The 25,939-nt window shown below is 51.0% G+C and overlaps 1 protein-coding gene across 1 annotated transcript; it reads right to left on the bottom strand.

Moving 5' to 3' along the window:
* Positions 1-4,033: 4,033 nt before the first annotated feature.
* On the bottom strand, positions 4,034-24,042 carry LMNB2 (lamin B2). Its single transcript, XM_029051029.2, has 12 exons — positions 23,781-24,042; positions 17,710-17,846; positions 15,070-15,226; positions 14,594-14,719; positions 13,758-13,928; positions 13,425-13,550; positions 12,151-12,371; positions 11,452-11,731; positions 10,781-10,888; positions 5,274-5,393; positions 4,463-4,576; positions 4,034-4,232 (listed from the first exon to the last, which is right to left on the bottom strand). Exons 1-12 carry the CDS (start codon positions 24,036-24,038, stop codon positions 4,191-4,193), a joined length of 1,860 nt encoding a protein of 619 aa, XP_028906862.1. The 5' UTR covers positions 24,039-24,042; the 3' UTR covers positions 4,034-4,190.
* Positions 24,043-25,939: the final 1,897 nt, after the last annotated feature.

The following is a 25,939-nucleotide window of genomic DNA, read 5'->3' as shown; positions in this document are numbered from 1 at the left end:
ATATTCCATTATTAATCACCACTGTCCAGTAAAATATCACCACCAACCAGCCTTCCCTGCTGGTGTCTCCTGCCAAGTATTTGACATAAAGGAAAAAAAAAAAAAAAGGAAATTTAAACTATGAAATGGCTTAAGAATGGGGAGCTCCACCTGGCCTCTTGGGCTTGGTTCCTGGTCAACATAAGGAGACCCATGTCAAAACAGGTTTTCCACTCCCTCTCTCAGGCACAAGTTCATAGAAAGTTGGGGAGCCTGTTTACAAGGTATGCGCTTAGCCCGTGGTAAGCACCTAATAGAGCCCATGCTTATTATGTGGAGCGGTAACGGGGGAGGGGAGGAGGAAGGGGCAGGTTACCTGTGAACCCATTACTCGGCCTCCTCCGTATCCTTCCACGTGAGGTAAGCCTTCTCCTGTTTCGACTACTTTGGGCCATAATAATAATAATAATGGAATTTGTTAAGCGCTTACTACGTGCCAAGCCCACCGTGAGGTGGAATGACACCTCAGATAAACCCCCCTGCTTTCCACTCTCCCTTCAGACCCAATGGGTCTTCTGCTTAAGGACAAGTACACAGAGTGAATTTCCCTTCACAGTCAGGATCAGTTCACATTGTCTCAAAACTAGGGGGCACACACCACTGTTCACGTTGACCGAAGGCAAGGCCTTCTCGTTATGGAGTAGTCCTGCCAGGGCTCTCCTCGAAACCCTGCCATTTGGGGAATCCCTGCCTGCGCTCCTTTCAGAGAAGCAAAATGCTCCCCTCTAGGTGGATCTGTCATACCTTCTCTTCAGAAAGTGGGGCCCTGATCCATGCCATTGTTCTTGTCTGTCTCCCCCGATTAGACTGTAAGCCCGTCAAACGGCAGGGACTGTCTCTATCTGTTGCCGACCTGTTCATTCCAAGCGCTTAGTACAGTGCTCTGCACATAGTAAGCGCTCAATAAATACTATTGAATATTGAATGAATGAGTTGATCGAGAGGCAGCCTGGTTTGGGGAGTTGGTGGAGGGGAGATTCGGGAGCTCTGTGGAGTGGTTGGATATTCCGCAGGATCACCTCCCTGAGCAAGCAGCTGCCTCAGGCTACAGGTGCAACTTTCCCTTTGAGCCTGTGACTTGGGGCAAGAGGTGAAAGGGCAATCTAACCGCAGCCCCTTGCCTCTGGGTCCCAGTAGAGTAAAAAACTGCTTGGTCTCCCAATGTAAAAGTCACCAACCAGCCACCCCGTTTCCAGGAATTGAACCCCAGAAGTGGTTCTCCATTACCATGTTTATACTAGGGCACCTGTGGCACAGAAGCTTCGCCCTAGGATCAGGGAAGACCGGACGGGATCTCCTGAGAGGTAAACTTTCGATTCAATCCGGTTGGACCAGCACTGGGTTTCAGTGGCAACGGTAACGAGAACGGTGAAAGACGAACACCGAAAAGCCGATGGACTACCTTTTGTTCCCGGCTCTTTCAAGCGTTCGAAAAAAATCTCATCGAGCCATTGGGACAGACCAAGTGCCATATTACTCTCGGCCTGCCCCAGAACAGTTAATGGCTGCCTCAACAAGATGACTGGTCAGTAAGTTAAATGCGAATGAGAAAGGTGCATGCCCCTTGTCAGGATCTGTGCCCCAAAACAAGTGGAATTCAGTAGTTTAAATGCATCTTGGACTCTACCACAAGAAATTGCTTTCCCTCCCCACCCCCCTTAATCAAAAACTCGGAATCTGAGGATCCTAGCACTTGAAAGGACTGAGGATTCAGCCTCCTGCCTCTAAGCAGGGGACACCTAAACCATCCAGGACAAGTGGTGGCCTATCGAGTATTCATATGCTCATTCTCCCAGATTTTGGAGATGCTACCTCCCTTTCCTCACCCCTTCGGTGGGGAAAACACTTCCGTCCTCACCGGGGACTCCATTGGTGGGGCTGGTTTGAAGTTGTGTCGGTTCTCCCTCAGAGCCCTCCCCTAGAGATCTCTGGAACCCTGAGTTGGGAATCTTGGATTTTCAACACAAGCAATTCTCGAGTAAAGCAAGACCCTTGCGGTACATACAGTAGTTGGGGGAGACTTGGGCTGTTTTTACACTGACAAAGTGAAGCACTCTATTTGCAAAAAGCTCCCCAGAAGTCGGTCCCCTTGCAAATATTCAAACCCACCATGCCCCCACACCTCATAGAAAGCATCGCGTTACCACGAGTTCTGGCCAATCACTTATTAGCGGGGCATGGGTGGGAACAGCCTTATGGCTCAGATTATTTTGGATTCAAGCTAAACTCCTAGCCCAGTTGGTAGAAGGAAATTCACTGGATTAGGCCAAGGGAACTGTCATGGATCACAGCAGGGTCAGAGCAAGGATGAGCCCTCCGCTCTGGGTGCGGAGGAGAGGAGGCAAGCAATGCTGCCAGATTAAGGGGTGGGCATCCTACTGACGCCCGCCCAGGATGCCAAACCCTCTCTCTGGAGTCTCCCATTTCGACCATCTGGGTGACTCCAGAAACAGCTCAGAAAGCAGGATTAAGCAACATGCATACTGGCCAACGTGTTTTGTTTTGTTTTTTTTAAAAAAAAATAACAATAAATAGGGCTCTAAAAAAATAATGTCTCTGTATATATGTGTGGGAAGATGTATAAACAGTGAATGAGTAGGGAAAACAGGACATTGGGGTCCAGCAGCTGGAAGGTGGACTGCATGATTTTGAACCATTAATTTAGACCTGGTTAATTGGTATTTGCAGGTATGTCTGAGAAACATAATTTCAGCAAGATAGATACATATATAGCTATAGATATGCATATATAATCGACAAAGATAGGTACGTTTTCACTACACACTCGGCCCCTTACTCCAACAGGGTGGGGAATTAAAAACTTTAAAAAGGTTCATATTCCAAGGAAAGAATTGCGTATTATCTAAAACATCAATGGATTATTTTTCTTTAAAACTACTTTTCCCCTAATGGGGGTCAGAAATGTTTCAACATACTCTGAAACACTCTCCCCTAAAACACTGTGTTGCTAACACTGTAGCAATACTCCCGAATGCACCAAGTCTGCCCTTTGGGCTTTTCCCTTTGAGTTTAATGACAAGGAGGTTTGGGACTGAGTGGCTTTAAAAACAAAACAAAACAAAAAACAAAAAATTCCCCTTCCCACCCTGTTTGCACTGCAGCAAAGCCATCAGTTAAAGCCACTAAACTGCCCATCTAGATTATATGTTCCCCGTGAAAACAGGTATTCGAAAACAAGATCTAAAAGCCACCGAAAACATCCCCACAGAAACTCCAGGTTTATCCATCTGGGGATGCCTTAAGGGTACAGTTTAAAAAAATCCATGCCTTAGAAGGCAGGGAGGAGGGGGAAAAATTTTGCTGCCAACTCCATTACCATACCCAGTTCATCAGACACCTTATCTGACACAGGGCCAAACGAATTGCAGTTCTTAAAACACACAGTGGAGCTGGACACGGCAGAACCGTATGCTGCACGTGGCAAGATTTCAATAAATGCTAGGCCAAACTTTTCAATTCATTCCTACACCCCACCCCCACCCCAATCTCCCTCCCACCCCTGCAACTGAAAACTACTTGCTTCAAAGTCTATTCCCCCTAGCTCTCAGATATCTGCTTCTGGTGCGTAACGTCAGCGGCAGATTCGCTCTAGCCTCAATTCTCAGTTTAGTAGAAAAAGCTAAAAAATACTATTCAATTCATGAGCGGTTTTGTTCCCTCTTTCAAGTGGAGAAGTGGGAGCAAAAGTCAATTTGTTAAAATCTCAGTGTCCCACTCACCTCCATCCTTCTTCCTCCCCACTCTGCGTTCACCAGAGACCAGTGCTTGGGTCACTATCAAGAGGGACTTCAACACCGGGTGACTCTGCTCCACTTGAGCCGCAGGTTCACCTTACTACAGGTTTCAAATTCATTTGAATGTTCATATTGGGGGTGGGGGGAGAGTAGGCTGGCAGGGGGAGGTCAGAAGTCCAACAGAATTACTGAAGGGACCATAACAAAAAAGGAAGAAAAAAAATAAGATCCATCCAAAATTGCTGGCAGTTTTGCTTGTTTAAAATTCTTTTCTAAAATGTACCATGGAGTAAAGAGATCCAATGATATAAAAATAGTTTTCAGTGGTTCTGGAGATGGAAAAAAAAAAAATCAACTTAGCAGGATAAAGAAAGATTAGTAATGATGGGGTGGGGCTCACATCACCGCACAGCCACGGGAGGTTGCCTGGGGGTCTCCCTGGAAGAGAAGGCAGAAGGCAGAGTTAGTGTCCAGAGTTGGGACCGGGCTTGGAGCTGGGAGGCTATGGTGGGTCCGTGTCAGGAGAGGGAGGGGCCGGATTGGGAGGGACGCGAAGAGGGCTGATGTGAGCCGGAGGTCCAGCGAGAAACAACCGGAAGCCTCCTGGTCGCGGAGAAACGAGAAGAAGACCCCCTCCACACACACACACACACACACAAACCGTTTACCTGTTGATGGAAAAGGTCTTCTTCGCCAAACTCCACTTCATCCTCCTCCTCCTCCTCCTCCTCCTCATTCTCCCGCACCACCACTGACTGGGTCACACTTCGCACTGCAACTTCCTAGGCAGGGCAAATAGAAGAAATGTTTAAACAAAAGCCAGGCAGGCACCCTGGGGTCTCAAACTGCTACCACTCATCCCATTCTCAAACTGGCAAAAGACATGTCTCGCCTCTCGGGTGGGTCTCATTTCCCTTAGAGTTTCCAAGACCTCCTGGAAATTGCTAGTGAAACACTTAGGTGAGGAAAGAGAAAAGTTTTTGATGGCTTCCTTAGGTTACTGGCAGGTCAAACGAGAAGCCAATTAGTTGCTAACTAATTCAGGTCATTTGCTTGCTATTGTAAGGGGTCAAGGATAGGTGTAAATTGATCTACCCCTCTCCCTTCTCCTTAGACACCACCACTTTTCAGGCGTGTACTCAGGGAGGATGGGAGGAACAAGAGGGATGCTGCTCAATTCTGTGGGGCCCCTGAAGAGGATCTGGTACGGGTGGGGAAGATAGTTGCAATCTTGCAGAGGACACCTGAGGCTGCTTTTTTTCCCCCCATTACCACTGCCTCCTCCTGCTACTTTCCAGGGCAGTGGGAGAGCCTCCAGTGAGATCTCTCTCTTCTCCCTGACCCCACCCCCATCCAACCACTATCTCACCCAGTGATAATAATGGCAGATGGGAGAAGGATCTTAACACAAACAACCCAAGGGGAAAGGGGTGAGATCCCAAAGCAGAAGGCACCCGAATCCTCTGACAACAGCAGTACCTCTCCATCAGCATTGACAAGGTATGTCCGGATATTTCCTCCGGTGCCCCAGCTGCCCTGGTTCTTCCACACCAAGACGGATGGTGGACTGTGAACCACCCCTGCCTCCGCGGCCCAGATCTGAGATAAAGCACACACACAAAACCGACAAATTTATTGAGAGATTTTTTTCCATTCCTCCTCGATGCCCAAAAGACTCGGAAGGAAATTTCCTCCTGGAAATTACCCGATTTCTCAGGTCCACGCAGAGTCAACTCAACTCCCTGTGGAGGTGCCACCTTTTAACTCTGAACATGGAGCCAAACAGCGGGTAGGGAGAATGGTGCCTGGGAAGGAAAAGGCTTCCAAGAGCTAAGAAGCCAGAAAGCCATTATTTTGGGGTCTCCCCTACCCTCACTAGGAACTCTCAGGTCTTGTCAGAGGCCTGCGGGAAGTCAGGTTGGGGGGTGAGGGCAGCTCAAAGTTGCATTTCAAACTTCTTCACCTGAGGCGAGACAAGGCCCCCATGCTTGTATGTTATTAGCAAAACTAACTCCATCTTGACTTACGTAAATACCCTCATAGTCTCCTATTTCTCCTATCTCTAATCTATTTTAATAGCCGTCTCCCCCTGTAGACCGCAGGCTCCTTGGGGGGCGGGGATCGTGCTTTCCAACTCCGTTGGGACTGTATTTACCCAAGTGCTCGGAGTAACATCTGCCCACAGTAAGTACTCAAAGAATCAGTGGTATTTATTAAGCACTTACTGTGGGCAGAGCCCTGTACTAAGCACTTGGAAGAGTACAATACAAAAGTTGGCAGACACATTCCCTGGCCACAAAGGAGCTTACAGCCTAGAGGGGGAGATGAACATTAATATCGATAAGTAAATTAGACATATGGACGTAAGAGCTGCGGAGCGGAGGGTAGGGTGAATATCAACTGTTAAAAGGATACAGATCCTTGAGAAGCAGCGTGGCTCAGTGGAAAGAGCACGGGCTTTGGAGTCAGGGCTCATGAGTTCGAATCCCAGCTCTGCCACTTGTCGGCTGTGTGACTGTGGGCAAGTCACTTAACTTCTCTGTGCCTCAGTTCCCTCATCTGTAAAATGGGGATTAAGACTGTGAGCCCCATGTGGGACAACCTGATTCCCCTATGTCTACCCCAGCGCTTAGAACAGTGCTCGGCACATAGTAAGCGCTTAACAAATACCAACATTATTATTATTATTATTATCCAACTGCATTGCAGAAAAGAGAGGGGGACAGATAAAAGAGGGCTTTAATCAGGGAAGCAGCATGGTTTAGTGGAAAGAGCACTGGCCTGGGAGTCGGAGGACCTGGGTTTTAATCCCAGCTGCTGTATGGCCTTGAGCAAGTCACTTGACTTCTCTGTGCCTTGGTCACCTCATCTGTAAAACGGGGATTAAATCCTCCTCTCGCCAATTTAGACTGTAAGCCCCATGTGGGACAGGACTGTGGCCAACCTGACAAATTTGTGTCTACCCCAGAGAGTAGAACAGTGCTTGGCACTTAGTAAGCACTTATGAACCCACACACCTCTTGGACAAGATATGATCTCAATCAGGTTTTGAAGGTGGGGAGAGTGGTGGTATACGGGAGGGGGGAGGAGTTCTAGGACAGAGGAAGGACATGGGAAAGGGATGCGTGGCGAGACGGAAGAGATCAAGGCACAGTGAGCAAGCTGGTGCAAGAGAAGGAAAGTGTGTGGGCTGGGCTATAGTAGGAAATCAGTGAGGTAAAGTAGACGGGCACAAGGCGAGTGAGTCCCTTAAAGCCTATAGTAAGGAGTTTCTTTTTGATGTGGAGGTGGATGGGAAACCCCTGGAGGTTCTTGAAGAGTGGGGAGATGTGACCTCAACAGTTTTGTAGAAAAACGACTGGGGCAGCAGAATGAAGTATGAATGGGAGTGGGGAGAGACAGGAGGCAGGGAAGTCGGCGAGGAGGCAGATGCAGTAGTCAAGGCGAGATAGGCTAAGCACTTCGGACCAGCATAGTAGCAGTTTGGATGGAGATGGAGAGGAAATGGTGGATTTTCGCAACGTTGTGAAGGTAGAGCCGCCAGGATTCAGTGACAAATTAAAATACGTGGGTCGAATGAGAGAGATGAGTGGAAGACAATACCAAGGTTACGGACTCGTGAGATAGGGAGGGTAGTGGTATCATCTACAGAGATGGGAAAAATGGGGGGAGGATGGGGTTTGGGTGGGATGATGAAGAGTTACCTTTTGGACACGTTTAGTTTGAAGTGTTGGCGGGCCATCCAGTTAGAGACGTCCTGAAGGCAGGGGGAAATGCAAGGGTGCAAAGGAGGAGACAGGTAGATTTGGGAATCAGCCACATAAAGATGGTAAGGAGTGAATGAATTCTCCAAGGGAGTAAGTGTAGATGGAGAATAGAAGGGGACCCAAAACTGAGCCTTGGGGGACTCTCACAGTTAGGGTTATGGGAGTTAGGAGGAGCCCGCAAGAGACTGAGAAGGAGCAATTAGAGAGAGATGAGAGCCAGGAGAGGATGGTGGCAGTGAAGCCAAAATTGGCTCATGAAGGGGGTGGTCCACAGTGTCAAAAGCAGCTATGGGGTAAATTAGATGATTAGGATGGAATGGAGGCCATCAGATTTGGGATGGTCACTTATGACCTTAGAGGGGGCAGTTTCCATGGAGTGAAAGGGGGCGGGGGTCACCAGACTGGAGGGGGTCATGGAGAGAACTGGAGGCGAGGATGTGGAGATAGCACGTGTAGACAACTCTCAAGGAGCTTGGATAGGAATGGTAGGAGGAAGAAAGGTTGATAATTGGAAGGAGTTGTGTGGTCAAAGGAGGTTTTTTTGGGGGGATGGGAAAGGCATGAGCTCACTGTAGGGCAGGGAACATGTCTGCCAACTCTGTTGTATTGTACTCTCCCAAGCACTGTGCACTCAATAAGTGCCATCGATTGACTCAAGTTGCAGGATTTCTGGGTATTAAAACTGGAGAAGGGGACAGGCTCTACCTGGGTTCAGCCAAACTATCCAATCAACATCGGCGTCTAGATACTGGCACTCTGCCTACAACGTACTATTTGCCTTCCTGCAAATCCCATATTAATCGAAAGACTCATGTGGGACAATCAACATTTCAATGGTACATAAGGTGTTAGAGCGAAGACTCTTCTGAAAAGAGAAATGCTACTAGGCTTCTGGTCATACCGGATTCATTCACTCAGTCATATTTAATGAGCACTTACTGCGTGCAGAGCACTGTACTAAGCACGTGGAAAGTACAATTCAGCTATGAAGAAGGTTGTGGAAAACCAGAAAGTTTGTTTCAAGCACTCCGCATTGGCTAACGTCTCTCTAGCTATCAGCAAATCACTGGGAACCAATTTACAATTTACAGTGTCTAGTAAATACCGGTAGCAATGTTGTAATTGGTTCATTGTGTGATGCTAATGAACTAAGGATAGCAGGGTTGCAGAGGGATCCTTTGATTCTGCTTGAAACCAGCTTTTGGAGCACACATTTTTGCAAAGCTCTGCTGCGTCCACTCAGGGTTGCACGAGTGGACCTCCCTCTTTTTGGACCTTATTCTAGTCAAATCGCACTTTTAAGATGCTGCTTTTCTGGCAAGAATGTCTGTATCAGCTACTGACTTGATTCTAAAGGATAACTGGAACCTATCCACACCTTGGATTACAGGATCCAAACTGTCACTGTCGATGCATCTGGGACATCGATGAGCCCACACGGGGAAAAAGCTTTGGCTCCCTTGGTGCTGAAGGGGGTCCTAGAACAGAACCTGCCTCCTAAGGGGTGAGCGATTTTCCCATCACAACCCCCACCCTCCCCAAAGCAATGGTCCCAATGGACAAGTCCAATTTTCAAAAAGACCTCCTTGAGCCTCTAGACTCCAAGCTCCTTGGGGGTAGGGAACGAGTCTCCCAGCTCTACTGTACTGTACTCTCCCAGCGACTTCCTACAGTACTCTGCACACATTAAGTGCTCATTGAATACCACCAGTTGACTCAACCGGCTTCTCCTTTCTTTTCTAGGGTATTTGTTAAAGCGCTTACTATGTGCCAGGCACTGTACTAGGCCCTGGGACAGATACAAGATAATCAGGTTGGACACAGCCCCTGTCCCACGTAGCGCTAACAGTCTAAATCCCAATTTTACAGTTGTGGTATTCATAATGTTGGTATTTGTTAAGCGCTTACTATGTGCACAGCACTGTTCTAAGCGCTGGGGTAGACACAGGGGAATCAGGTCGTCCCACGTGGGGCTCACAGTCTTCATCCCCATTTTCCAGATGAGGTAACTGAGGCACCGAGAAGTGAAGTGACTTGCCCACAGTCACACAGCTGACAAGTGGCCGAGCTGGGATTCGAACCCATGACCTCTGACTCCAAAGCCCATGCTCTTTTCCACTGAGCCGTGCTGCTTCTGTGTGTGCTTCTGTATTCATCTGTATCGCATTCCATTTCCTACACCGTCCCCTCTCAATAATAGAAGCAGCGTGGCTTAGTGGCAAGAGCCCGGGCTTGGGAGTCAGAGGTCATGGGTTCTAATCCCGGCTCTGCCACTTGTCAGCTGTGTGACCTTGGGCAAGTCACCTAACTTCTCTGTGCCTCATCTGTAAAATGGGGATGAAGACTGTGAGCCCCACGTGGGACAACCCAATTACCTTGCATCTATCCCAGTGCTTAGAACGGAGCTTGGCACAAAGTAAGCGCTTAACAAACACCAACATTGTCATTAATAATGATGACGATAATAGTATTTGCTAAGTGCTTACCCTCTGCCACGTACCGTACTAAGTTCTGGGGTTGATATAAGGTAATCAGGTCCTGCATGGGGCTCACAGTCTAAGTCGGCGGGAGAACAGGCACTGAATTCCTGTTATGCAGAAGAGGGAACCGAGGCCCAGAGAAATGAAACGACCTGCCCAAGGTCATGCAGCAGAGCTGGGATTAGAAGTGAAGCAGCGTTGCTCAGTGGAAAGAGGCCGGGCTTGGGAGTAAGAGGGCATCGGTTCGAATCCCGGCTCTGCCACTTGTCAGCTGTGTGACTGTGGGCAAGTCACTTCACTTCCCTGTGCCTCAGTGACCTCATCTGTAAAATGGGGATGAAGACTGTGAGCCTCACGTGGGACGACCTGATTACCCTGTATCTACCCCAGCGCTTAGAACAGTGCTCTGCACATAGTAAGTGCTTAACAAATACCAACGTTATTATTATTATTATTATAAGCCAGGGCCTCTGACTCCCAGGCCTGGGCTCTTCGAGGCAGGTGAGGCATTGGAAGGTTCCAGTCGGGACTGCCATAATGCCGTCCGCTCACCGGAGGGCGCTGCCCCTCAGCCCATCGGGAGGAAAATCCTGCAGCAATTCGGCAGGGTCCCCGACGCACCGGGGACCACCGAGTCACCAGATGATCACCCCCACCGGGCCCCCTAAATCATTTAAACGACACCCTGCTATCCATCCACCCTTGGGCACGGGCCGAGCCGTTCTCTCCCCCGACCTACCGAGACGGTCTGTCCGGCCCGGAGAACGTATTTAGGAGTAAACTTGTAGGCAATTTCTTCTCCTTCTCCAATCTGCCTCTTCAGTCGCCAGTTCCCCAGAGATTGATCCTCGAGAAAACACACCACTCCCAAGTTATTCAACCGAAGGGGCGGGCCCGGAGTAACAGCTTTCGCCAGAGACCTCTGGGACGGTCGCGTTTCTCGGCTTATTTCAACTACACTGAAGCGAGTTAAAGGGCTTCTTCTGGGGCCGGCCAAACCCTCCGACGCAGCTTGCTCTTTCCAGGAGGGCCAAATCATCTCTAGATTACCCCATTCTGCTTCTCTGGGCCAGGCATCAGCAGGACTTTTATGCTGCTGAGCCAGGCCAAGTTTGGGGGAGCCTGGTGAGAGGGAGGTGACGCAGACCCGAGAAGCAGCAGTAGCCAAGGTTGCCGTGTATGGGCCGCCACGGCGGCCGACACCCCCCCCGCCCATCACCCCCGGCTACGCAAGTGCAGCGACTGTGCCCTGGACAAGAGGCTAGCAGGCTAGGCTTGGCCACTGGGCGTAGCCAGCACCCGCCTCACCTGCCAGACGGAGGCAGCCCCAGCCCGGTCCCTCTCCTCCCCAGTTCCATCCACTGAGGAGGACCTCCTCTGACACCGGAGAGCTCCAACAGATCCGATTACCTTTTCAGAGTTGTTCTTCAACTGGACAAACTTTCCCTCCAGGTCCACTTCCTCGATGCTGATGTTGCCGGTGGCAGACGCTTGCTGGGACAGCTGGAAACTACTGCTGCTGGCACCGCTGCCCGTGCCGATGCCGCTGGTGCCGCTACCCAGGTGCTCTTCCATCTCGATGCGCTTTCTCTTGCTGCGAGAAGAGCGAATGGCTGAAGTGCTGCTGCTGCTGCTGGAGGTAGCGCGGGAGACCGTCACACGGGACGACGGGCTTGGAGACAGCTTCAGCCTGGGAACAAGAAGACCGGGCATGAGAAGAGAGAGCAGGGAGCCTGGACAGGGGAGTCGTGCTACTCCCCGGCCCCACTGCTGTTCTGGGAGAGGAGGAGTCACAGTAAGCGAGTCACGGAGCTGCCCATTTCCCACTGGAGAAACGTGCCCCGATCGTATTAAATCCGCAGGAAAGAAACTAAATTTCAGTCGACCCAGTTTGAAAGCGGCAGCCAAATCCCTCCCCTTCCTTCCGCCTCTCCTCCGGACCTCCCGCTTTTTCCTTCCTTCCTCCCTCCATCGCTGTTCATAGCCTTGCAGAAGGAGCACCGCACTTGGCTGTGATGCAGCACTTACATAACTCCGGTAGGCACGGTCCGCACCTTCACGGGGCCGGTAAGCCTGCTCCCGACCAGTCTCTCCCGCAGCTTCACCCACCTCTCCTCCTCTCCCTCAAGGAGTTTCCGGTAAGCGTTGATCTCCATGTCCAGGGCCAGCTTGACATCGAGGAGCTCCTGGTACTCGGCAAGCTGCAGCTGCATCTGGTCCCGCATTTCAGTCATCTCCCTCTCCTTGGAGTCCAGCAACTTCCGGAACTTGTCCCGCTCTCCAGCCAACATCTCCTCCAGCTCCCGGATGCGATCTTCTGCCGCACTTGCCTGTGGTGGATCCCGGCAGACATGATGAATTCTAATTCTCTGCCTCAGGCACCCACTTTTGAAAAGGAAACCCTCCCCCCCGCCCTCCAGCAAACAGCGAACGGAAAGAAATATCCAAGTATGAATAGAATTTCTCCTTCTGGGGATGACCAACCCCCTCTCCTCCGCTCTAGACTGTGAGCTCCTGGCGGGCAGGGATTGTCACTCTTGATTGCTGTGTCGTACTTTCCCAAGCGCTTAGTACAGTGCTCTGCACACGGTAAGCGCTTAGTAAATACGACTAGACGAATGAACGGGCTGACATCCTTAGTCATTAGCCTCATGTTCAAGTGGCAAGAGCAATTTGGACACTCTGCAAGACTCGGGCAGAGAAGGCCTGACGGGAGAGGGAAAGGGAGGCTAAGCAAAGCCCCCCACCCCACCCCCGCATGACAGACTTGCTGCCGTGGCCCCCACCAACCACTCTACACCCTTAGAGGATTCTATTGTACCAAGCTCTCCATCTAAGAGGGGTCACCGGGTCGGGGGGTGGGGGGGGGGTAGGGGGGAGGCACGGGGCACTGCCCCATCTGTGGCTCTGCCTAGCTTCAAACTCCTTCACCAACCACTTGGGGAGGCCAGCTATGACCTGGAAAATTACCCTCCCCTTTCCAGAGGACGGCTCAAGGCAGCACATGGGCAGTTCCTGGGGGTGCAGAATGCAAGGGTTGCTCTGTGACCCGAGGGAACGCCACGCTGTTGCTCCTCAGGTCGAGTGCAGGGGGAAAATGGAGCTGAAATTTAGTTGGAGGAGGGGAGAAGGGAAATGTCTGGGCAGGATCCTCTACGGTTCTACACCTATCTTTACGAGAGGTCTGGGGGTGTCGGAGTGTAGGAAGTCAGCAGCAAAGCATGCTGGCAATCCACACAGGGTATCAGGAATGGAATTTGGGGTACAAGGGTGTGCAGTTCTAGAGGATGACCAGGGGAAGGCGGAGAACTTGACTGACAAAGAATTCTTTGAGAGATCTCATTTAGGTCCTTAGGCTCAACACATTAGAAAACCTGGTGCACCTGTTTCTGCAGGCTAGAAAGCTGATAGCTGAGAGACTCCATCCTCACGCGAGCTTCCTTCAGTTCCTCCCGGGCTGCGCTGGCAGCCTTGTCGTTTTGGTCAGAGGCGAGTTTGGCATTCTCCAGCTGGAAGAGAGCGGCGAGGGGCAGGACCATGAGGCAAGGCGGACCCCACTTGACCCGCACTCCCCCACTCCGCTGCCACTGACTCTGCTCGCCGAGGCCAGCAAAGGGCGACACCCCCCAAGCCGCCCGCCACCATCCACATCCCCACCGGGCCAAGGACCCGGCGAGCCCTCCGGCGGGTGCTGGAAGCACGGCAGGGCTCAGTACCTTAGCCTGGTAGGTCTGCTCCAGCTCTATCTTGTAAATCTTAACTTGCTCATCGTGTTGGTTGCGAAGATCCTCCAGGGCCTGGGACATTTTGAATTCATATTCCTGCTGACGACTAGAATCGACCTCAACCAGGCGGCGCTCGTGCCGCTTCCTGGTCTCTCGCACCTCCTGGGGAAAGAGAAGGAGAGCCGCCACGCTGTAAATAATAGGGCGCTTGGTTCTCGGGGAGCTCGGGTCAAAGACCGCAAGGCAGGAGGCTTCCGTTCACGCAAAAGCCACAAGAAGGAGGTGTAGGAGGAGAGGGAGTCACCTCAAGCCCTCAAACCGCCAGCCACCGACCGCTGGGGAGGAATGCCTGGAAGTCTTACCCGGGGGCAATTTCTCAGCAGCAGCAGCAGCAAGCAGCAGGGTACGGTGAGAGACCTCAAGCAGGTCTCCCTCTCCAATTCACTGACATTGGGAGCCTGCTGCCCACACTTCTGCCCTTTAACTCCAGCTAGGACCCCTGGCCACGTCTCTTGCCCTGGGGTTTCCGTGCTTGGCCCTGGGGGTGGGGGCGGGACTCTCTCGAGGACAGCTCCAGGAGCAGCAGCCATATGCCAGCTACTGAGGAGGCCGGCCAATGCAGATGAGGGGCAGCGGGCCCTGGGTTTCTGGAGTGCGGTCACCAGGAATAGGACCTGGCACCTTCCTAACCGTGACGCCACGACAGGCCTGGCAGTCACGGTACCCCAGCTCCAGCAACATCCGGGTGAGATTTTCCCTCTTGCTGGCAGAGGGGGTCTCCTCTGCGTGAGAATGCTGGGGCCTACAGAAACCCTGGCCTTCAGTACCTCCTCAAATATGTTCTTCCGGAAATCCAGCTCTTCTTGTAAGCTCTGGCAACGATTCTCCAGGTCCACCCGCATCAGCGTCTCCTTTTCCAGCTGCTTCTTAGCCACCGCGTGCCCATCTTCTGCCTGATGGATATTTTAGAGTAAAACCATGCAATTCCTAGGGGCTCAAACCAACCCCTCTACCGCCCAATACCATACGCTCCCTTGGGACAGTAGGCTGCATGTCTGGGTCCTGGGAGCGAGAGGGCTGACCTCCCGGAATTTGGGCAGTGGTTTTTATCCCTCAATTTGCTCAGATTGTTATCCTGGTATAGGTCAATTTACACACCTAGATGAGAGCTATGGATACACACACACACACGATTCGGCTTCCTTTCTTTCTTCAACTTTAGGCCAGGTTGAGGGGCATAAACGCTCCGACCTCAACGGTGAATGGACGGCGCTGACACCAGCCCCGGATCCCCGGCGAGTACCTTAGCAAGCTGAGCCCGCAGCTCAGCCACGTCGTTTTCCAGGTTGCGTTTGTCACTGAGAGCGGCGGTGAGCTCAGCCTCGCTCCGGTGGAACAGGGACTCTAGGTCCTTCACGCGACCTTGGGCTACGGACAGTTCTCCATCTTTCTTCTTGTAGCTGGAATTCAGGGAGTCTGGCCGTTAGGGGAGGTGGTCGGAGGAAGAGGCGCTCCACTTTAAACCAAGCTAGAGCCCCCCCCAAGGTATTGTGCTTGAGCTGGTTCAGGGTCACTAGATGTCCCCAGAGCCCTAAAGGTTGATTTGGAGAGGGGAAGAAAGGAGGGAGGTCACTTCCCCCAACCGAGGAGGAAGGGCAGAACCTTCTCTCCAAAGGGTGAGGGGAATTAACTGCCCAAATGGCAAAAGACGGGAGTTCTCTGGAAGAGACTACACAGGCACAAGTCACTCCGTTGGAGCTGGCGAAGTGCAAATGATAGTCCACAATGTGCGTGGGCAAGAAGAGGAAAACCGGACTGCGCCACAAGCACAAACAACCACACTGCAGGCACCGGGGATGGTAATCTGCCGTTGCAATGGTGAGCTCCAACTGAGGTGGCCGGCCAGATTGGTCCGAAGAAGCGCAATCGGCAGATGCTCATGGAGTGCCTACGTCACGTCTGGGTTACAGGCCACAGCGACCATGTCGGACACCCAGTCCCGGGTCTTCTTGCTCAAAATGTCATCAAGGACCCCCACCTCCCCCACCCCAAAACCAAAAAACCCCCAACAAAACTTCCTGTGGATTTTGAATGGCTGAAGGTCAGGTACTAAGTGTTCATAAAAGAAAGAACGCTTAAGTTGCTATGCCTGCTTCACTCGAGATCAAGGAACCTAAACGAGAAGCAAACGGCAAGCTCAACAGGTAAGAAAAACGAAAAGATAGCTGTTCTTCCACCCTTTGGAAAATTCTGGCTCATGTATGTAAAGTCCACACCAAGCTGCATCTCTGACAGAATTTCACAGTTGGGGGCACCCAACACACATTTGTTGCCAGGTTGACTTCACTTTGAAAATTAACTCGGCTTTCCCCGGATAGTTTCGCTGCAGTACTCGTTACACTAATAAAAATGATAACGATAACGATGAGAGGAAAAAAAAAGAGGGCTTCATTTGTCTACTTCCTTCTTCCAGTTCATTTCTCCTCGGGCGTGACCTTGGTCTCTGCAGTTTCGAGCCGGACATCAAGAAATCCTTCCACTGAAGAACAAAGACCACTAGAGTACCGGCAGATGCTTTGCAGACAAGTTTAACAAGCAATATGATCATTGCTGGGATGGACCTAAACCGAGACTAGGACAGCAGCAGCCTTTGCGGTCAGTGTCGCATCCTTTTACACTTTGCCCAATGGAAGAAACTGCTCCAAAAAGCACCTTGAGGGCAAGGACTGGGTCTGACAACTCTACTGTACTCTCCTAAGCGCTTAGTACAGTGATCTGAATGCAGTACGTGTTCAATAGATCTCACCGATTGATTGAAACAGAGCCACTCTTTCAAGACTTCCCGGTGGGATGGGGACAGGTGGTTGGGCAGCAGACTTCAGACTCTCAAGACTTGTCGACTCCAGAATTCCCAAATATAGAGTAAGAGCCGAGGTATTCCTCTGGCCCGGTCTTTATGGGGAGAAGTAACACTGGCGCTAGCCAGATCACTTGAAATTGAGTTGCAGACAGGTCCAAAAATCTGGACTGGTCTAATGAGCCCACGTGCTTTTTATATTCACTAATGTACATCTCTCTGGCACCTCCACAGGGACCCGGGAGACGTAGTCTAGTGAACCATCTATGCCTTGACAGGTGATACCAGCTGGGTACCCAAAAGGGTCCAAGGCAGGTCATTAGGAAGGTTTCTGCCCAGCAAAACTAGATCCAGAGGCAGCTCCGCTCCCCACTCCTGCGACCAGAATGGAATGGGAAAAGCAGAACAGAAGCAACCCGGGGTTGTGAGGAAAAATGACAGCTCACGACAGGTGACACTGAAATCTGAACTCCCAGGGCAGCCGTACGCCCCAACAAAACTGGGAAGAATCTGGTTCCCGAACTGGAGGTGTTTGCTGGCAGGAGGGGTGGGGAGACGGGGGAGAGATCGTCTATGTTCTAGACGTGGCAAGGACCACCCAAAACCTACAGACGTTGCCAACTCACAGACCCACGGGCCTAATTTGACCTGGCTGGAATCCAAAGACTAGCTGCAGGACAAGGCCAGGAGAGGAGGTCCCGACCCTGGGCCTGACTCCGTATTTGGAAACGAGCCTTCCTGCCCATACTACCAATCACTATACAATCTTGCCTGACTCAGAGCTGGGCGTCTAGTCTGCTGCCCTAAATGAAACCCGTGAACCCTGAATTTCCTTCAACTACAGAGAGCAGGGCCAAACAAGAAACTTCAAGGCCCCAGAAAAGATAGGTCAAGTAAGTCACAAATCAGGACGTAGCTTAATTCTTCACAGACAGCTGGGACAAGAAAGATACACGTTCTACCTGAACGCAAACTCCCAACAAGCCTCAAAGCCAAGCACATCGGATGATCCCTTTCAGGGAGAGAGTAGGGTCTGAAGGCTCATTGTCAGTCAGGCGTACATCACACCAAGTTTAAACCACTTACTTTTTATTGACCTCTTCGAGCTCCGCTCTTAATTTGCCTATTTCAATCTGCAGTCTGGCTCTCTCCCTGGCAGTCTCGTCGAGGACTCGCCGGGCATCTGCCAACTCGGACTCATAAAGGGTCTTGATTCCACTCACCTACATTGAGGAAAGAAATCAAACAAACTGAAGACCTCGTAAACAGTTACCTGGACACGTAAACAGTTACCTGGACACGCTTCAGCTGATGTAACGAGTTAGAGACTGCGACGCTATGCCGGGAGCAGGAAGTAGCTCAACGGATACCTCGCCAGTCTCCCTCTCTCGCCCCACTGTCAAAGACCTGGAATCACGCGTCCCCCCAGGATGCAGGCCTAGTTGCCGAAAGGCCCAGAAGAGTTGTTCTACGCTCCTCCCTCCCCACTGGAGATTAAGTAGGCAACCGAAAACCTCCCACACACTCAAAACCCAACGGCGGTATAATTGGCATCTGGCTCTGCAGATTTTATTGAGATCCATTTAGAGGTCCCTTGCTGAATGGACTTCCAAATAGATGCCGTCTTTTTTAGTTCATTAAGCTTCTGGAGGGCATCTGGTGCTACATAGGATACAATGGAGATAAAGGAAGGAGGGGCTGTAATGTGATTAAATGATTAGTTCTCAGTGCAAAATGATCCATAATCCACGCCTTCGAGCTAGAGCCTACTGGTATGACTAGTAAGCAGCAAAACTCCGAATAATGTGCTAGGCGTGGCTAGAAGCCCTGACCTCCTCCGGGAACTTCCTTCCACACACATTTCCCTCTTGAACATCTGGGAATCCCAGCTTTTCCTGGGCACCACAAAGGACTGGGGAGAACAGAATGGACCAACTGAGACTGTTCGCTGTAGTCCCACGTCCTACCGCTGTCCTGGAACGCCCTCCCTCCTCACATCCGCCAAACTAATTCTCTTCCCCTCTTCAAAGCCCTACTGAGAGCTCACCTCCTCCAGGAGGCCTTCCCAGACTGAGCCCCCCTTTCCCTCTGCTCCCCCTCCTCTCCCTCCCCTTCCTCCCCTCAGCACTGTGCTCATTTGCATATTATTTATTACCCTATTTATTTTGTTAATGAGGTGTAAATTTCCTTGATTCTATTTATCTTGATGATATCTTGTTTTTGTTTTGTTCTGTTTTGCCTTGCTGTCTGTCTCCCCCGTTTAGATTGTAAACCCGTCATTGGGCAGGGATGGTCTCTGTTGCCGAATTGTATATACCAAGCGCTTAGTACAGTGCTCTGCACATAGTTAGCACTCAAATTCTATCGAATGAATAAGTCCTGGGAAAAAGATCAAACCACCATTGACCTTAACCCCATTGTAGTCATCAGGCCCATTAAAAAAGAGCCATTCTGAGTAGGACAACTGGCAGTGAAGACGATATACACCTACCGTCCCCTCCCGTCCCCTCTTCCCTAGCCTCCCTGGCACCAGGAAAACCTGGTCAATTCAAGCTGGGCAACACTAACCACAGCCAACGCCTCTCACAGGACCGTGCCTGGATCCATTTGATCTACGGGATGAGGAAAAGGTTGTACGTAACACTGTCATTTGCCATCATTTTAAGAAGTGGAAATGTTTTGTCACATGCCTGCAAACTTCTCACTTTCTGTCTTTTCTCTCTCTAATGCTCTTTAGAAAATCCAAACACGTGTACCCCACCGCACTCTGAAGGGATAAATTAGCCTTGTTTCAGGAAGAATACGCTGTGTCAGGATCACCTCAAAAGAAAGAGAAAAACTTTCTCTGTGCCAAACTAAAGGTGAGAATTAAAGGGCCAGGGGCCTTAGGGAATGACCTATTGCACCGTAAATCACCATATAAAATATAAAGCGAGTTTAAGGATTTGAAACACTGAGATTCAGGAAACCAAGGTCACAAACTACAGGCAAAAGGTTGTCTTTACTCCCCGTGGAAATGTCTCCACCTCTCTGTGCCTCAGAAAAGGATTACATTTGGAAATTAAATTGGCTCGAAGAGTTTTCTTCCACAGCATTCAAAGTTTTTTTTTTAGATGTTAAGCATCAAAATATGTGGAGAAGGATATGAGAGGGTACCCAGTACTCCCAGGAAGTGAACAGAAGATGCCATCGCTCTTCCACTCCAGGAAGAGTCTGATGAAAATATGGGGATGATGATGTTATTCGTTAAGCATTTACCACGTGCCAAGTACTGTAATAAGCGCTGGGGTCGATACGCAATCATCAGGCCAGGTCTACTCCCTGCCCATATGGGGCCCACAGTCTAGGTAGGAGGGAGAAGAGGTACCGATTGCCCATTTTACAGATGCGGAAACTGAGGCACAGTATGATAAATGACTTGCCCAGGGTACCACGGCAGGCAAATTACAGAGCTGGGATTAGAACTCAGGCCCTCGGACTCCTAGACCCGGGCTCTGCCCACGAGACCACACTGCTTCCCTGCTACAAAGGTGGACCTCAGCCAGGCCTACTGATGTGAGAGGAATCTCCACTAACCACTTTTTCCCCTTTGACAAATGAGTTTGTACTCAAATACCCAAAAAAGCTAGATCTAGAGATTATATAGAAATTTGCTCCAGGATGCGGTCAAATCTAGAATGTCAGTGTGGTCAATTTCCTACTGTTCCTCATTGGGTATCTGTTCTAACTGCAGACTTAATAGTCCCTCGCATTTAAGGCTTTGCTTTCTACAGTCATTCCTGAACCAAGCACTACAAGTGTTCGGCAGCAAGGCAGACCACATGAGATGACTTAGATACTTCTTAAAAGTTACCTTCTCTGTTCCATCACCAAGTGTTACGGGTGTGCCAGAACACATTCCCAGATCAGTAGAAAAAAACTCAGAGCATTTTGGCACGTACCACGCTTTTCTGAGGTTCCTGATCTAGAGGAGCTTCGAACAATCGGAAGACTGGGCTAGGTCTCCACTCCCTCTCCTTTCTGGGTCGCCCTTGCCCTGGGATTTATGCCCTTTATTCACCCCACCCTCAGCCCCGCGGCCCCTGTGCCCATAGGCGTCATTTATTTTAACGTCTGTGTCCCCCTCTAGACGGGAAGCTCCTTGTGGGTAGGGAACGCGTATACCAACTCTCTTACACTGTGCTCTCCCAAACGCTTAGTATAGTGCTCTGCGCAGAGTGAGCGCTCAGTAAATACCGCTGACTGATTGATTCATCCTGTTAAAATATTCATGAGAAGATGCAGAAATCGGGCTGGGGGTGTCATAATTTTGTTGGAGGCTAGAGATATAATGGCCCAGATCTGGCCCTCTCATTTTTCACTTCTCTGATGCTCCCCACCATTAGTAACTTTGTTGGCAGGTTAGTAGATCTTCAAGACTACTCGATTCCCGATCTGTCCCAACTCAAGCTTCAGTCAAACTTAAATGTTAGGTAAACTTAGCTCTGGCAAGCTAAGACTAGTTGGAATATGAAATTAAGCTATAAAATACTCTTAAAAAAACACAAACCAAAGGGTTAAGGAAATGAACGAATGATGCTGTTGAGACGGGTCGCAACAAGCAAATTCTCTGACAGTCCCTTCCACAAACAATTTCTCTCAGGCAGATGTAATCTAAATTCCTTAGTACTGAACTAACTATTCAAATATCAGCTCTTACTGAGAACTAGGTCTTTTGGGAGGTCAGAATGAAAAAGAGCCGCGGAAAGATGAAGTAGTGCGGCCCAGTGGATGGGACACAGGCCTGAGAGTCAGGACCTGGGTTCTAATCCCAACTCCACCACTCGTCTATGTGAGCGGGGGCAAGTCAATTAACCTCTCTGTGCCTCAGGTGTGGCATCTATAAAATGGGATCCAGTCTTTGAGCCCCATGTGGGACAGCGACTAACCCAATTAGCTTCTATCTACTCCAGCCCAGTACAGTGCCTGGCCCACAAGTAAGCACCTAGATAGCATTAAAAAATAAAAATTTAATGGACACCGCCCTCATGGAGGTTACCATTTAAATGGGGACATAGAGTAATTGCTCTACACATGAATAAAATAATAGAAATGTTTTTTACTAGAGAAATGACCCTAACTAATCTGCTCCATAAAAACACCTGCATAAATGCCATCTGGGTTGTTGGAATGATGGAGCCAGATTGGGTCAGACTAGAAGTTAGGGGTGTAAAGGGGAAAATATTAGGAGAGTTGGGTGATACCTCCCTAAACATCGAGACTGATTTCAAGGAGAACAATCATCACCGGGTTGTTCCAAAGCATCCTGTTCCCACAGCTGGGAACTGAACACTGGGCTGAATGCACTGTGGCTCTAACCCGGTAACGGTACTATACGAGGTCATACGTTTCGGGAGAAGGTGAATCTTTAACAGCATTTTGTAGGAGGAAAGGGGCACGGTTTGGTGGGAAAGGGCATTATCGGCGAATAGCGACGGTTTCGGTGGGTGAGGTAAGTGCTGGAGAATGGGGGGGGGGGGGTGGAGGGAGGACTGGAAGAGGGCAGTTAATCGGAGAGCTTTCGGCGCGATGCAAAACAATCATCTGGGCACTTCCCTCTTTTTAGACAAATAGAAAATTTCTAATAAGCCTATCTCTCTCAATTTATAAACTCCTTTATTGCAAGAACCATTTCTCTTTTAAACCAGCTCCTCTAAAGAGACCAGTCACAAAACAAGCTCCTTGCTTCGGAACACGTTCTGTATTTCTTCTAAAACAGACAGCTTTATAAATGGCAAAATCCACTTTGGAAACGCGAACCACACAGAAGAACAGGGGAAACCGAAGCAGCGCGGTTTAGCGGCAAGAGCTCGGGCTTGGGAGTCGGAGGTCGTGGGTTCTAATCCCCGCCCCGCCGCTTGTTAGCTGTGTGCCTCTGGCCAAGTCCCTTCACTTCTCTGTGCCTCAGTTCCCTCATCTATAAAATGGGGATTAAGACCGAGAACCCCTCGGGGGGCAACCTGACTACCTTGCATCTACCCCGGCGCTTGACACAGAGTAAGCGCTTAACCAATACCATCGTTATTATTATTAAAATTAAAGCCGATCACTCCTAAATGCCAGTCATGTTAGAAGCTCGGCTTTCAGCGGGGCCGATCTGAAATGATATGGGCGGAACGAGAGAAGCGGCGTGGCCCAGAGGCAAGAGCCCGGACTTGGGAGTCAGAGGTCATGGGTTCGAATCCCGGCCCCGCCACAAGTCGCTTGACTTCTCTGAGCCTCAGTGACCTCCTCTGCAAAATGGGGATGAAGACTGTCAGCCCCACGTGGGACAACCCGATGACCTTGTCTCTACCCCAGCGCTCAGAAGTGCTCGGCACAGAGTTAGCGCTTCAACAAATGCCATCATGGCTCAGTGGAAAGAGCACGGGCTTTGGAGTCAGGACTCATGAGTTCGAATCCCAGCTCTGCCACTTGTCAGCTGTGTGACTGTGGGCAAGTCACTTCACTGGGCCTCAGTTCCCTCATCTGTAAAATGGGGATTAAGACTGTGAGCCCCACGTGGGACAAGCTGATTCCCGTGTCTACCCCAGCGCTTAGAACAGTGCTCGGCACATAGTAAACGCTTAACAAACACCAATATTATTATTATTAAATTGAGTCCGCACGGTTCCGGGAGCCGAAAGCGGGGGGCTGGAGCCGGCGCGCCCGCTCTTCCCCTCGGGCGGAGAGTCTCCGTCTCTCGGTTCCCACCCCCTCGGGCCCGCAGAGGGGGCAGCAGCTGCCGACGGGGCGGGGCCAGCCTCCCCTCTCCTCCGCGCCACCTGAGCCCCGCCGAGGAGGCGGTGGCCGGGGCCCGTGGGCCACGTGTTGACCGGGGTCCCGCCAGCACCCTCCTTCCTTCCCCTGGGGAAGGCCCGCTCCCTGGGACTTCCCTCCCGGCTCCCCGACGGCCGGACTCTCTGGCCGCCGCCCACTCCCCTCCATCAACCTCGTCCCAACGCCTGTTCCCTCCGGATCACCCCCCGCCGGGAGCTCTTCGGCCCCGGAGCCCCCTCCCTCCCCCGGGGATTTCTCCCACCTCGTGGTCCCCTCTCCCGCTCTCCTTCTCCTTTAGGGGCGGGAGCCGTCGGGAAGGCTCCCGGCCCACTCCCCACCGCCGCCCCGAGGGGCCGTACCTCGCGGGTGGTCACCTCCTCCTTCTCGGAGACCTTGAGCAAGAGCCGGTCATTCTCCAGCTCCAGCGAGCGAACCCGGTCGATGTAGTGGGCCAGGCGGTCGTTCAGCTCGCGCAGCTCCTCCTTCTCCTGCAGCCGGGAGATGCGAGTCGGGGAGAGCGGGGTGCCAGGGCCGCCGGCCGAGCGGCCGGACAGCGGAGTAGCCATGGCCGAGGTGGCGCGCGATGCCTCCCGCTCCGACCCAGCACGGCGGCTCATTCAATCGGGCGGGAGAGCAAATTGCCAAAATGGCCGCCAACCCCCCAATCACCAACCACCACACAGAGCCCGCTCCGGCCCGCCCCCGGCCCGCCATCCCAAATCCCCCCCCGCCTCACTCGCCCTGCTCGCCGCGCCGCAAGGCAGCTCGGGACACGGAGTCCCGCCGCCACCAGCCACAAAATGGCGCCCGTCCGCCTCAGGCGGTTTACCCCGCCCGCCTTCCTGGCCTTTCCCACTGCCGCGGCAGGCGAGGAAGACCGCTCTACGATGAGGGATGCTAAAGCTCCCTTTTGTGTTTTAGCGGCGGGAGAACCAGGTTTGCGCCGTGCCAAAGCGCTTTCGCCTCATGATCTAATTTTCCCTTCACTCTCTCTCTGGGAAGTGGAGTGGTTGTTATTATTATCATTATTATTTCCACACACACACTTTACGGATAAGCGGACTGAGGCCAAGAGAAATCACCGAAAGACCAAAATCGAAAAGCAAGCTATTGTCAGGGCTGAGGACGATTACCCGCCCCGTGTTCTTTAGGTGAAGCCGCGCTGCCCTCCGAAAGGCCGCACGTAAGCTGTTTTTCATTTGAGGGGCAGGAAAGTGTAGGTACCACATTTGACTTAGCGCCCAGGAGATGCCGCTTTGTGAGAATGGGCAGTGGAAGGGGGTCTTGAGGGAAAGAGGGGTAAGCAGGATAGAGGGGGCGACCCGTTTGAACAATCCCTCGATTAAGGTCTTCCCATCCCTGCTTAGAAGTTCTTGGGTTTTGTTAGAGGCCCCAGGGGTGAGGTTGGGTGTCCAGCCGCAAACAACTTTAGGGTAAACCCCTCACCTGCTCCCAAAGGCCTTCCCAGACGAAGTCCCACTTTTCCTCCTCTCCCACTCCCTTCTGCGTTGCCCCGACTTGCTCCCTTTGCTCTTCCCCCCCATCCCAGCCCCACAGCACCTACGTCTATATCTGTAACTTTATTTCTATCGATATCTGTCTCCCCCTCTCTAATAATTATAATAATAATGGTGGTATTTGTTAAGCGTGTACTATGTGCAAAGCACTGTTCTAAGCACTGGGGTGATCAGATTGTCCCACGTGGGGCTCACAGTTTTTGTCCCCGTTTTACAGATGAGGCACAGAGAAGTTAAGTGACTTGCCCAAAGTCACATAGCTGGCAAGCGGGGGAAATGGGATTAGAACCCACGACTTCTGACTCCCAAGCCCAGGCTCTTTCCACTGAGCCACACTGCTTAACCCTAAGCTTGTTGGGGGCAGGGAATGTCACTGTTGCTGTGTTGTACTTTCTCAAGCGCTTAGTACAGTGCTCTGCACACAGTAAGCACTCAATAAATATGATTGAATGAATGATTCTGGAAACCCAGGGAGTTGAGGGGGAGGCCCACTAGACCCTATTTTCCCTATGGAGTTGGAAACGGCAGTTCCAAGATTTTTTTCAGGGCACAAAGTAAAAGGAAGCAGTGGGGCTCAGTGGAAAGAGCCCGGGCTTGGGAGTCAGAGGTCATGGGTTCGAATCCTGGCTCTGCCACTTGGCAGCTAACTGTGGGCAAGTCACTTAACTTCTCTGAGCCTCAGTTACCTCATCTGTAAAATGGGGATGAAGTCTGTGAGCCCCACGTGGGACAACCTGATTACCCTGTATCTCCCCCAGCGCTTAGAACAGTGCTCTGCACATAGCGCTTAACAAATACCGACATTATTATTAATTATTAATATTAAGGATGGTAGATGTCTCATCACCCCAACCCTAAGGGAGTGATGGCCTTTTATTTATTTTGTTAATGAGATGTACATCACCTTGATTCTATTTATTTGCTATTGTTTTAATGAGATGTTCTTCCCCTTGATTCTATTTATTGCCATTGTTCTTGTCTGTCTGTCTCCCGATTAGACT

The sequence above is a fragment of the Ornithorhynchus anatinus genome, chromosome X1, assembly GCF_004115215.2.
Source record: "Ornithorhynchus anatinus isolate Pmale09 chromosome X1, mOrnAna1.pri.v4, whole genome shotgun sequence".
Classification (NCBI taxonomy): Eukaryota; Metazoa; Chordata; class Mammalia; order Monotremata; family Ornithorhynchidae; genus Ornithorhynchus; species Ornithorhynchus anatinus.
This window is presented reverse-complemented; position numbering and strand designations above follow the sequence as displayed.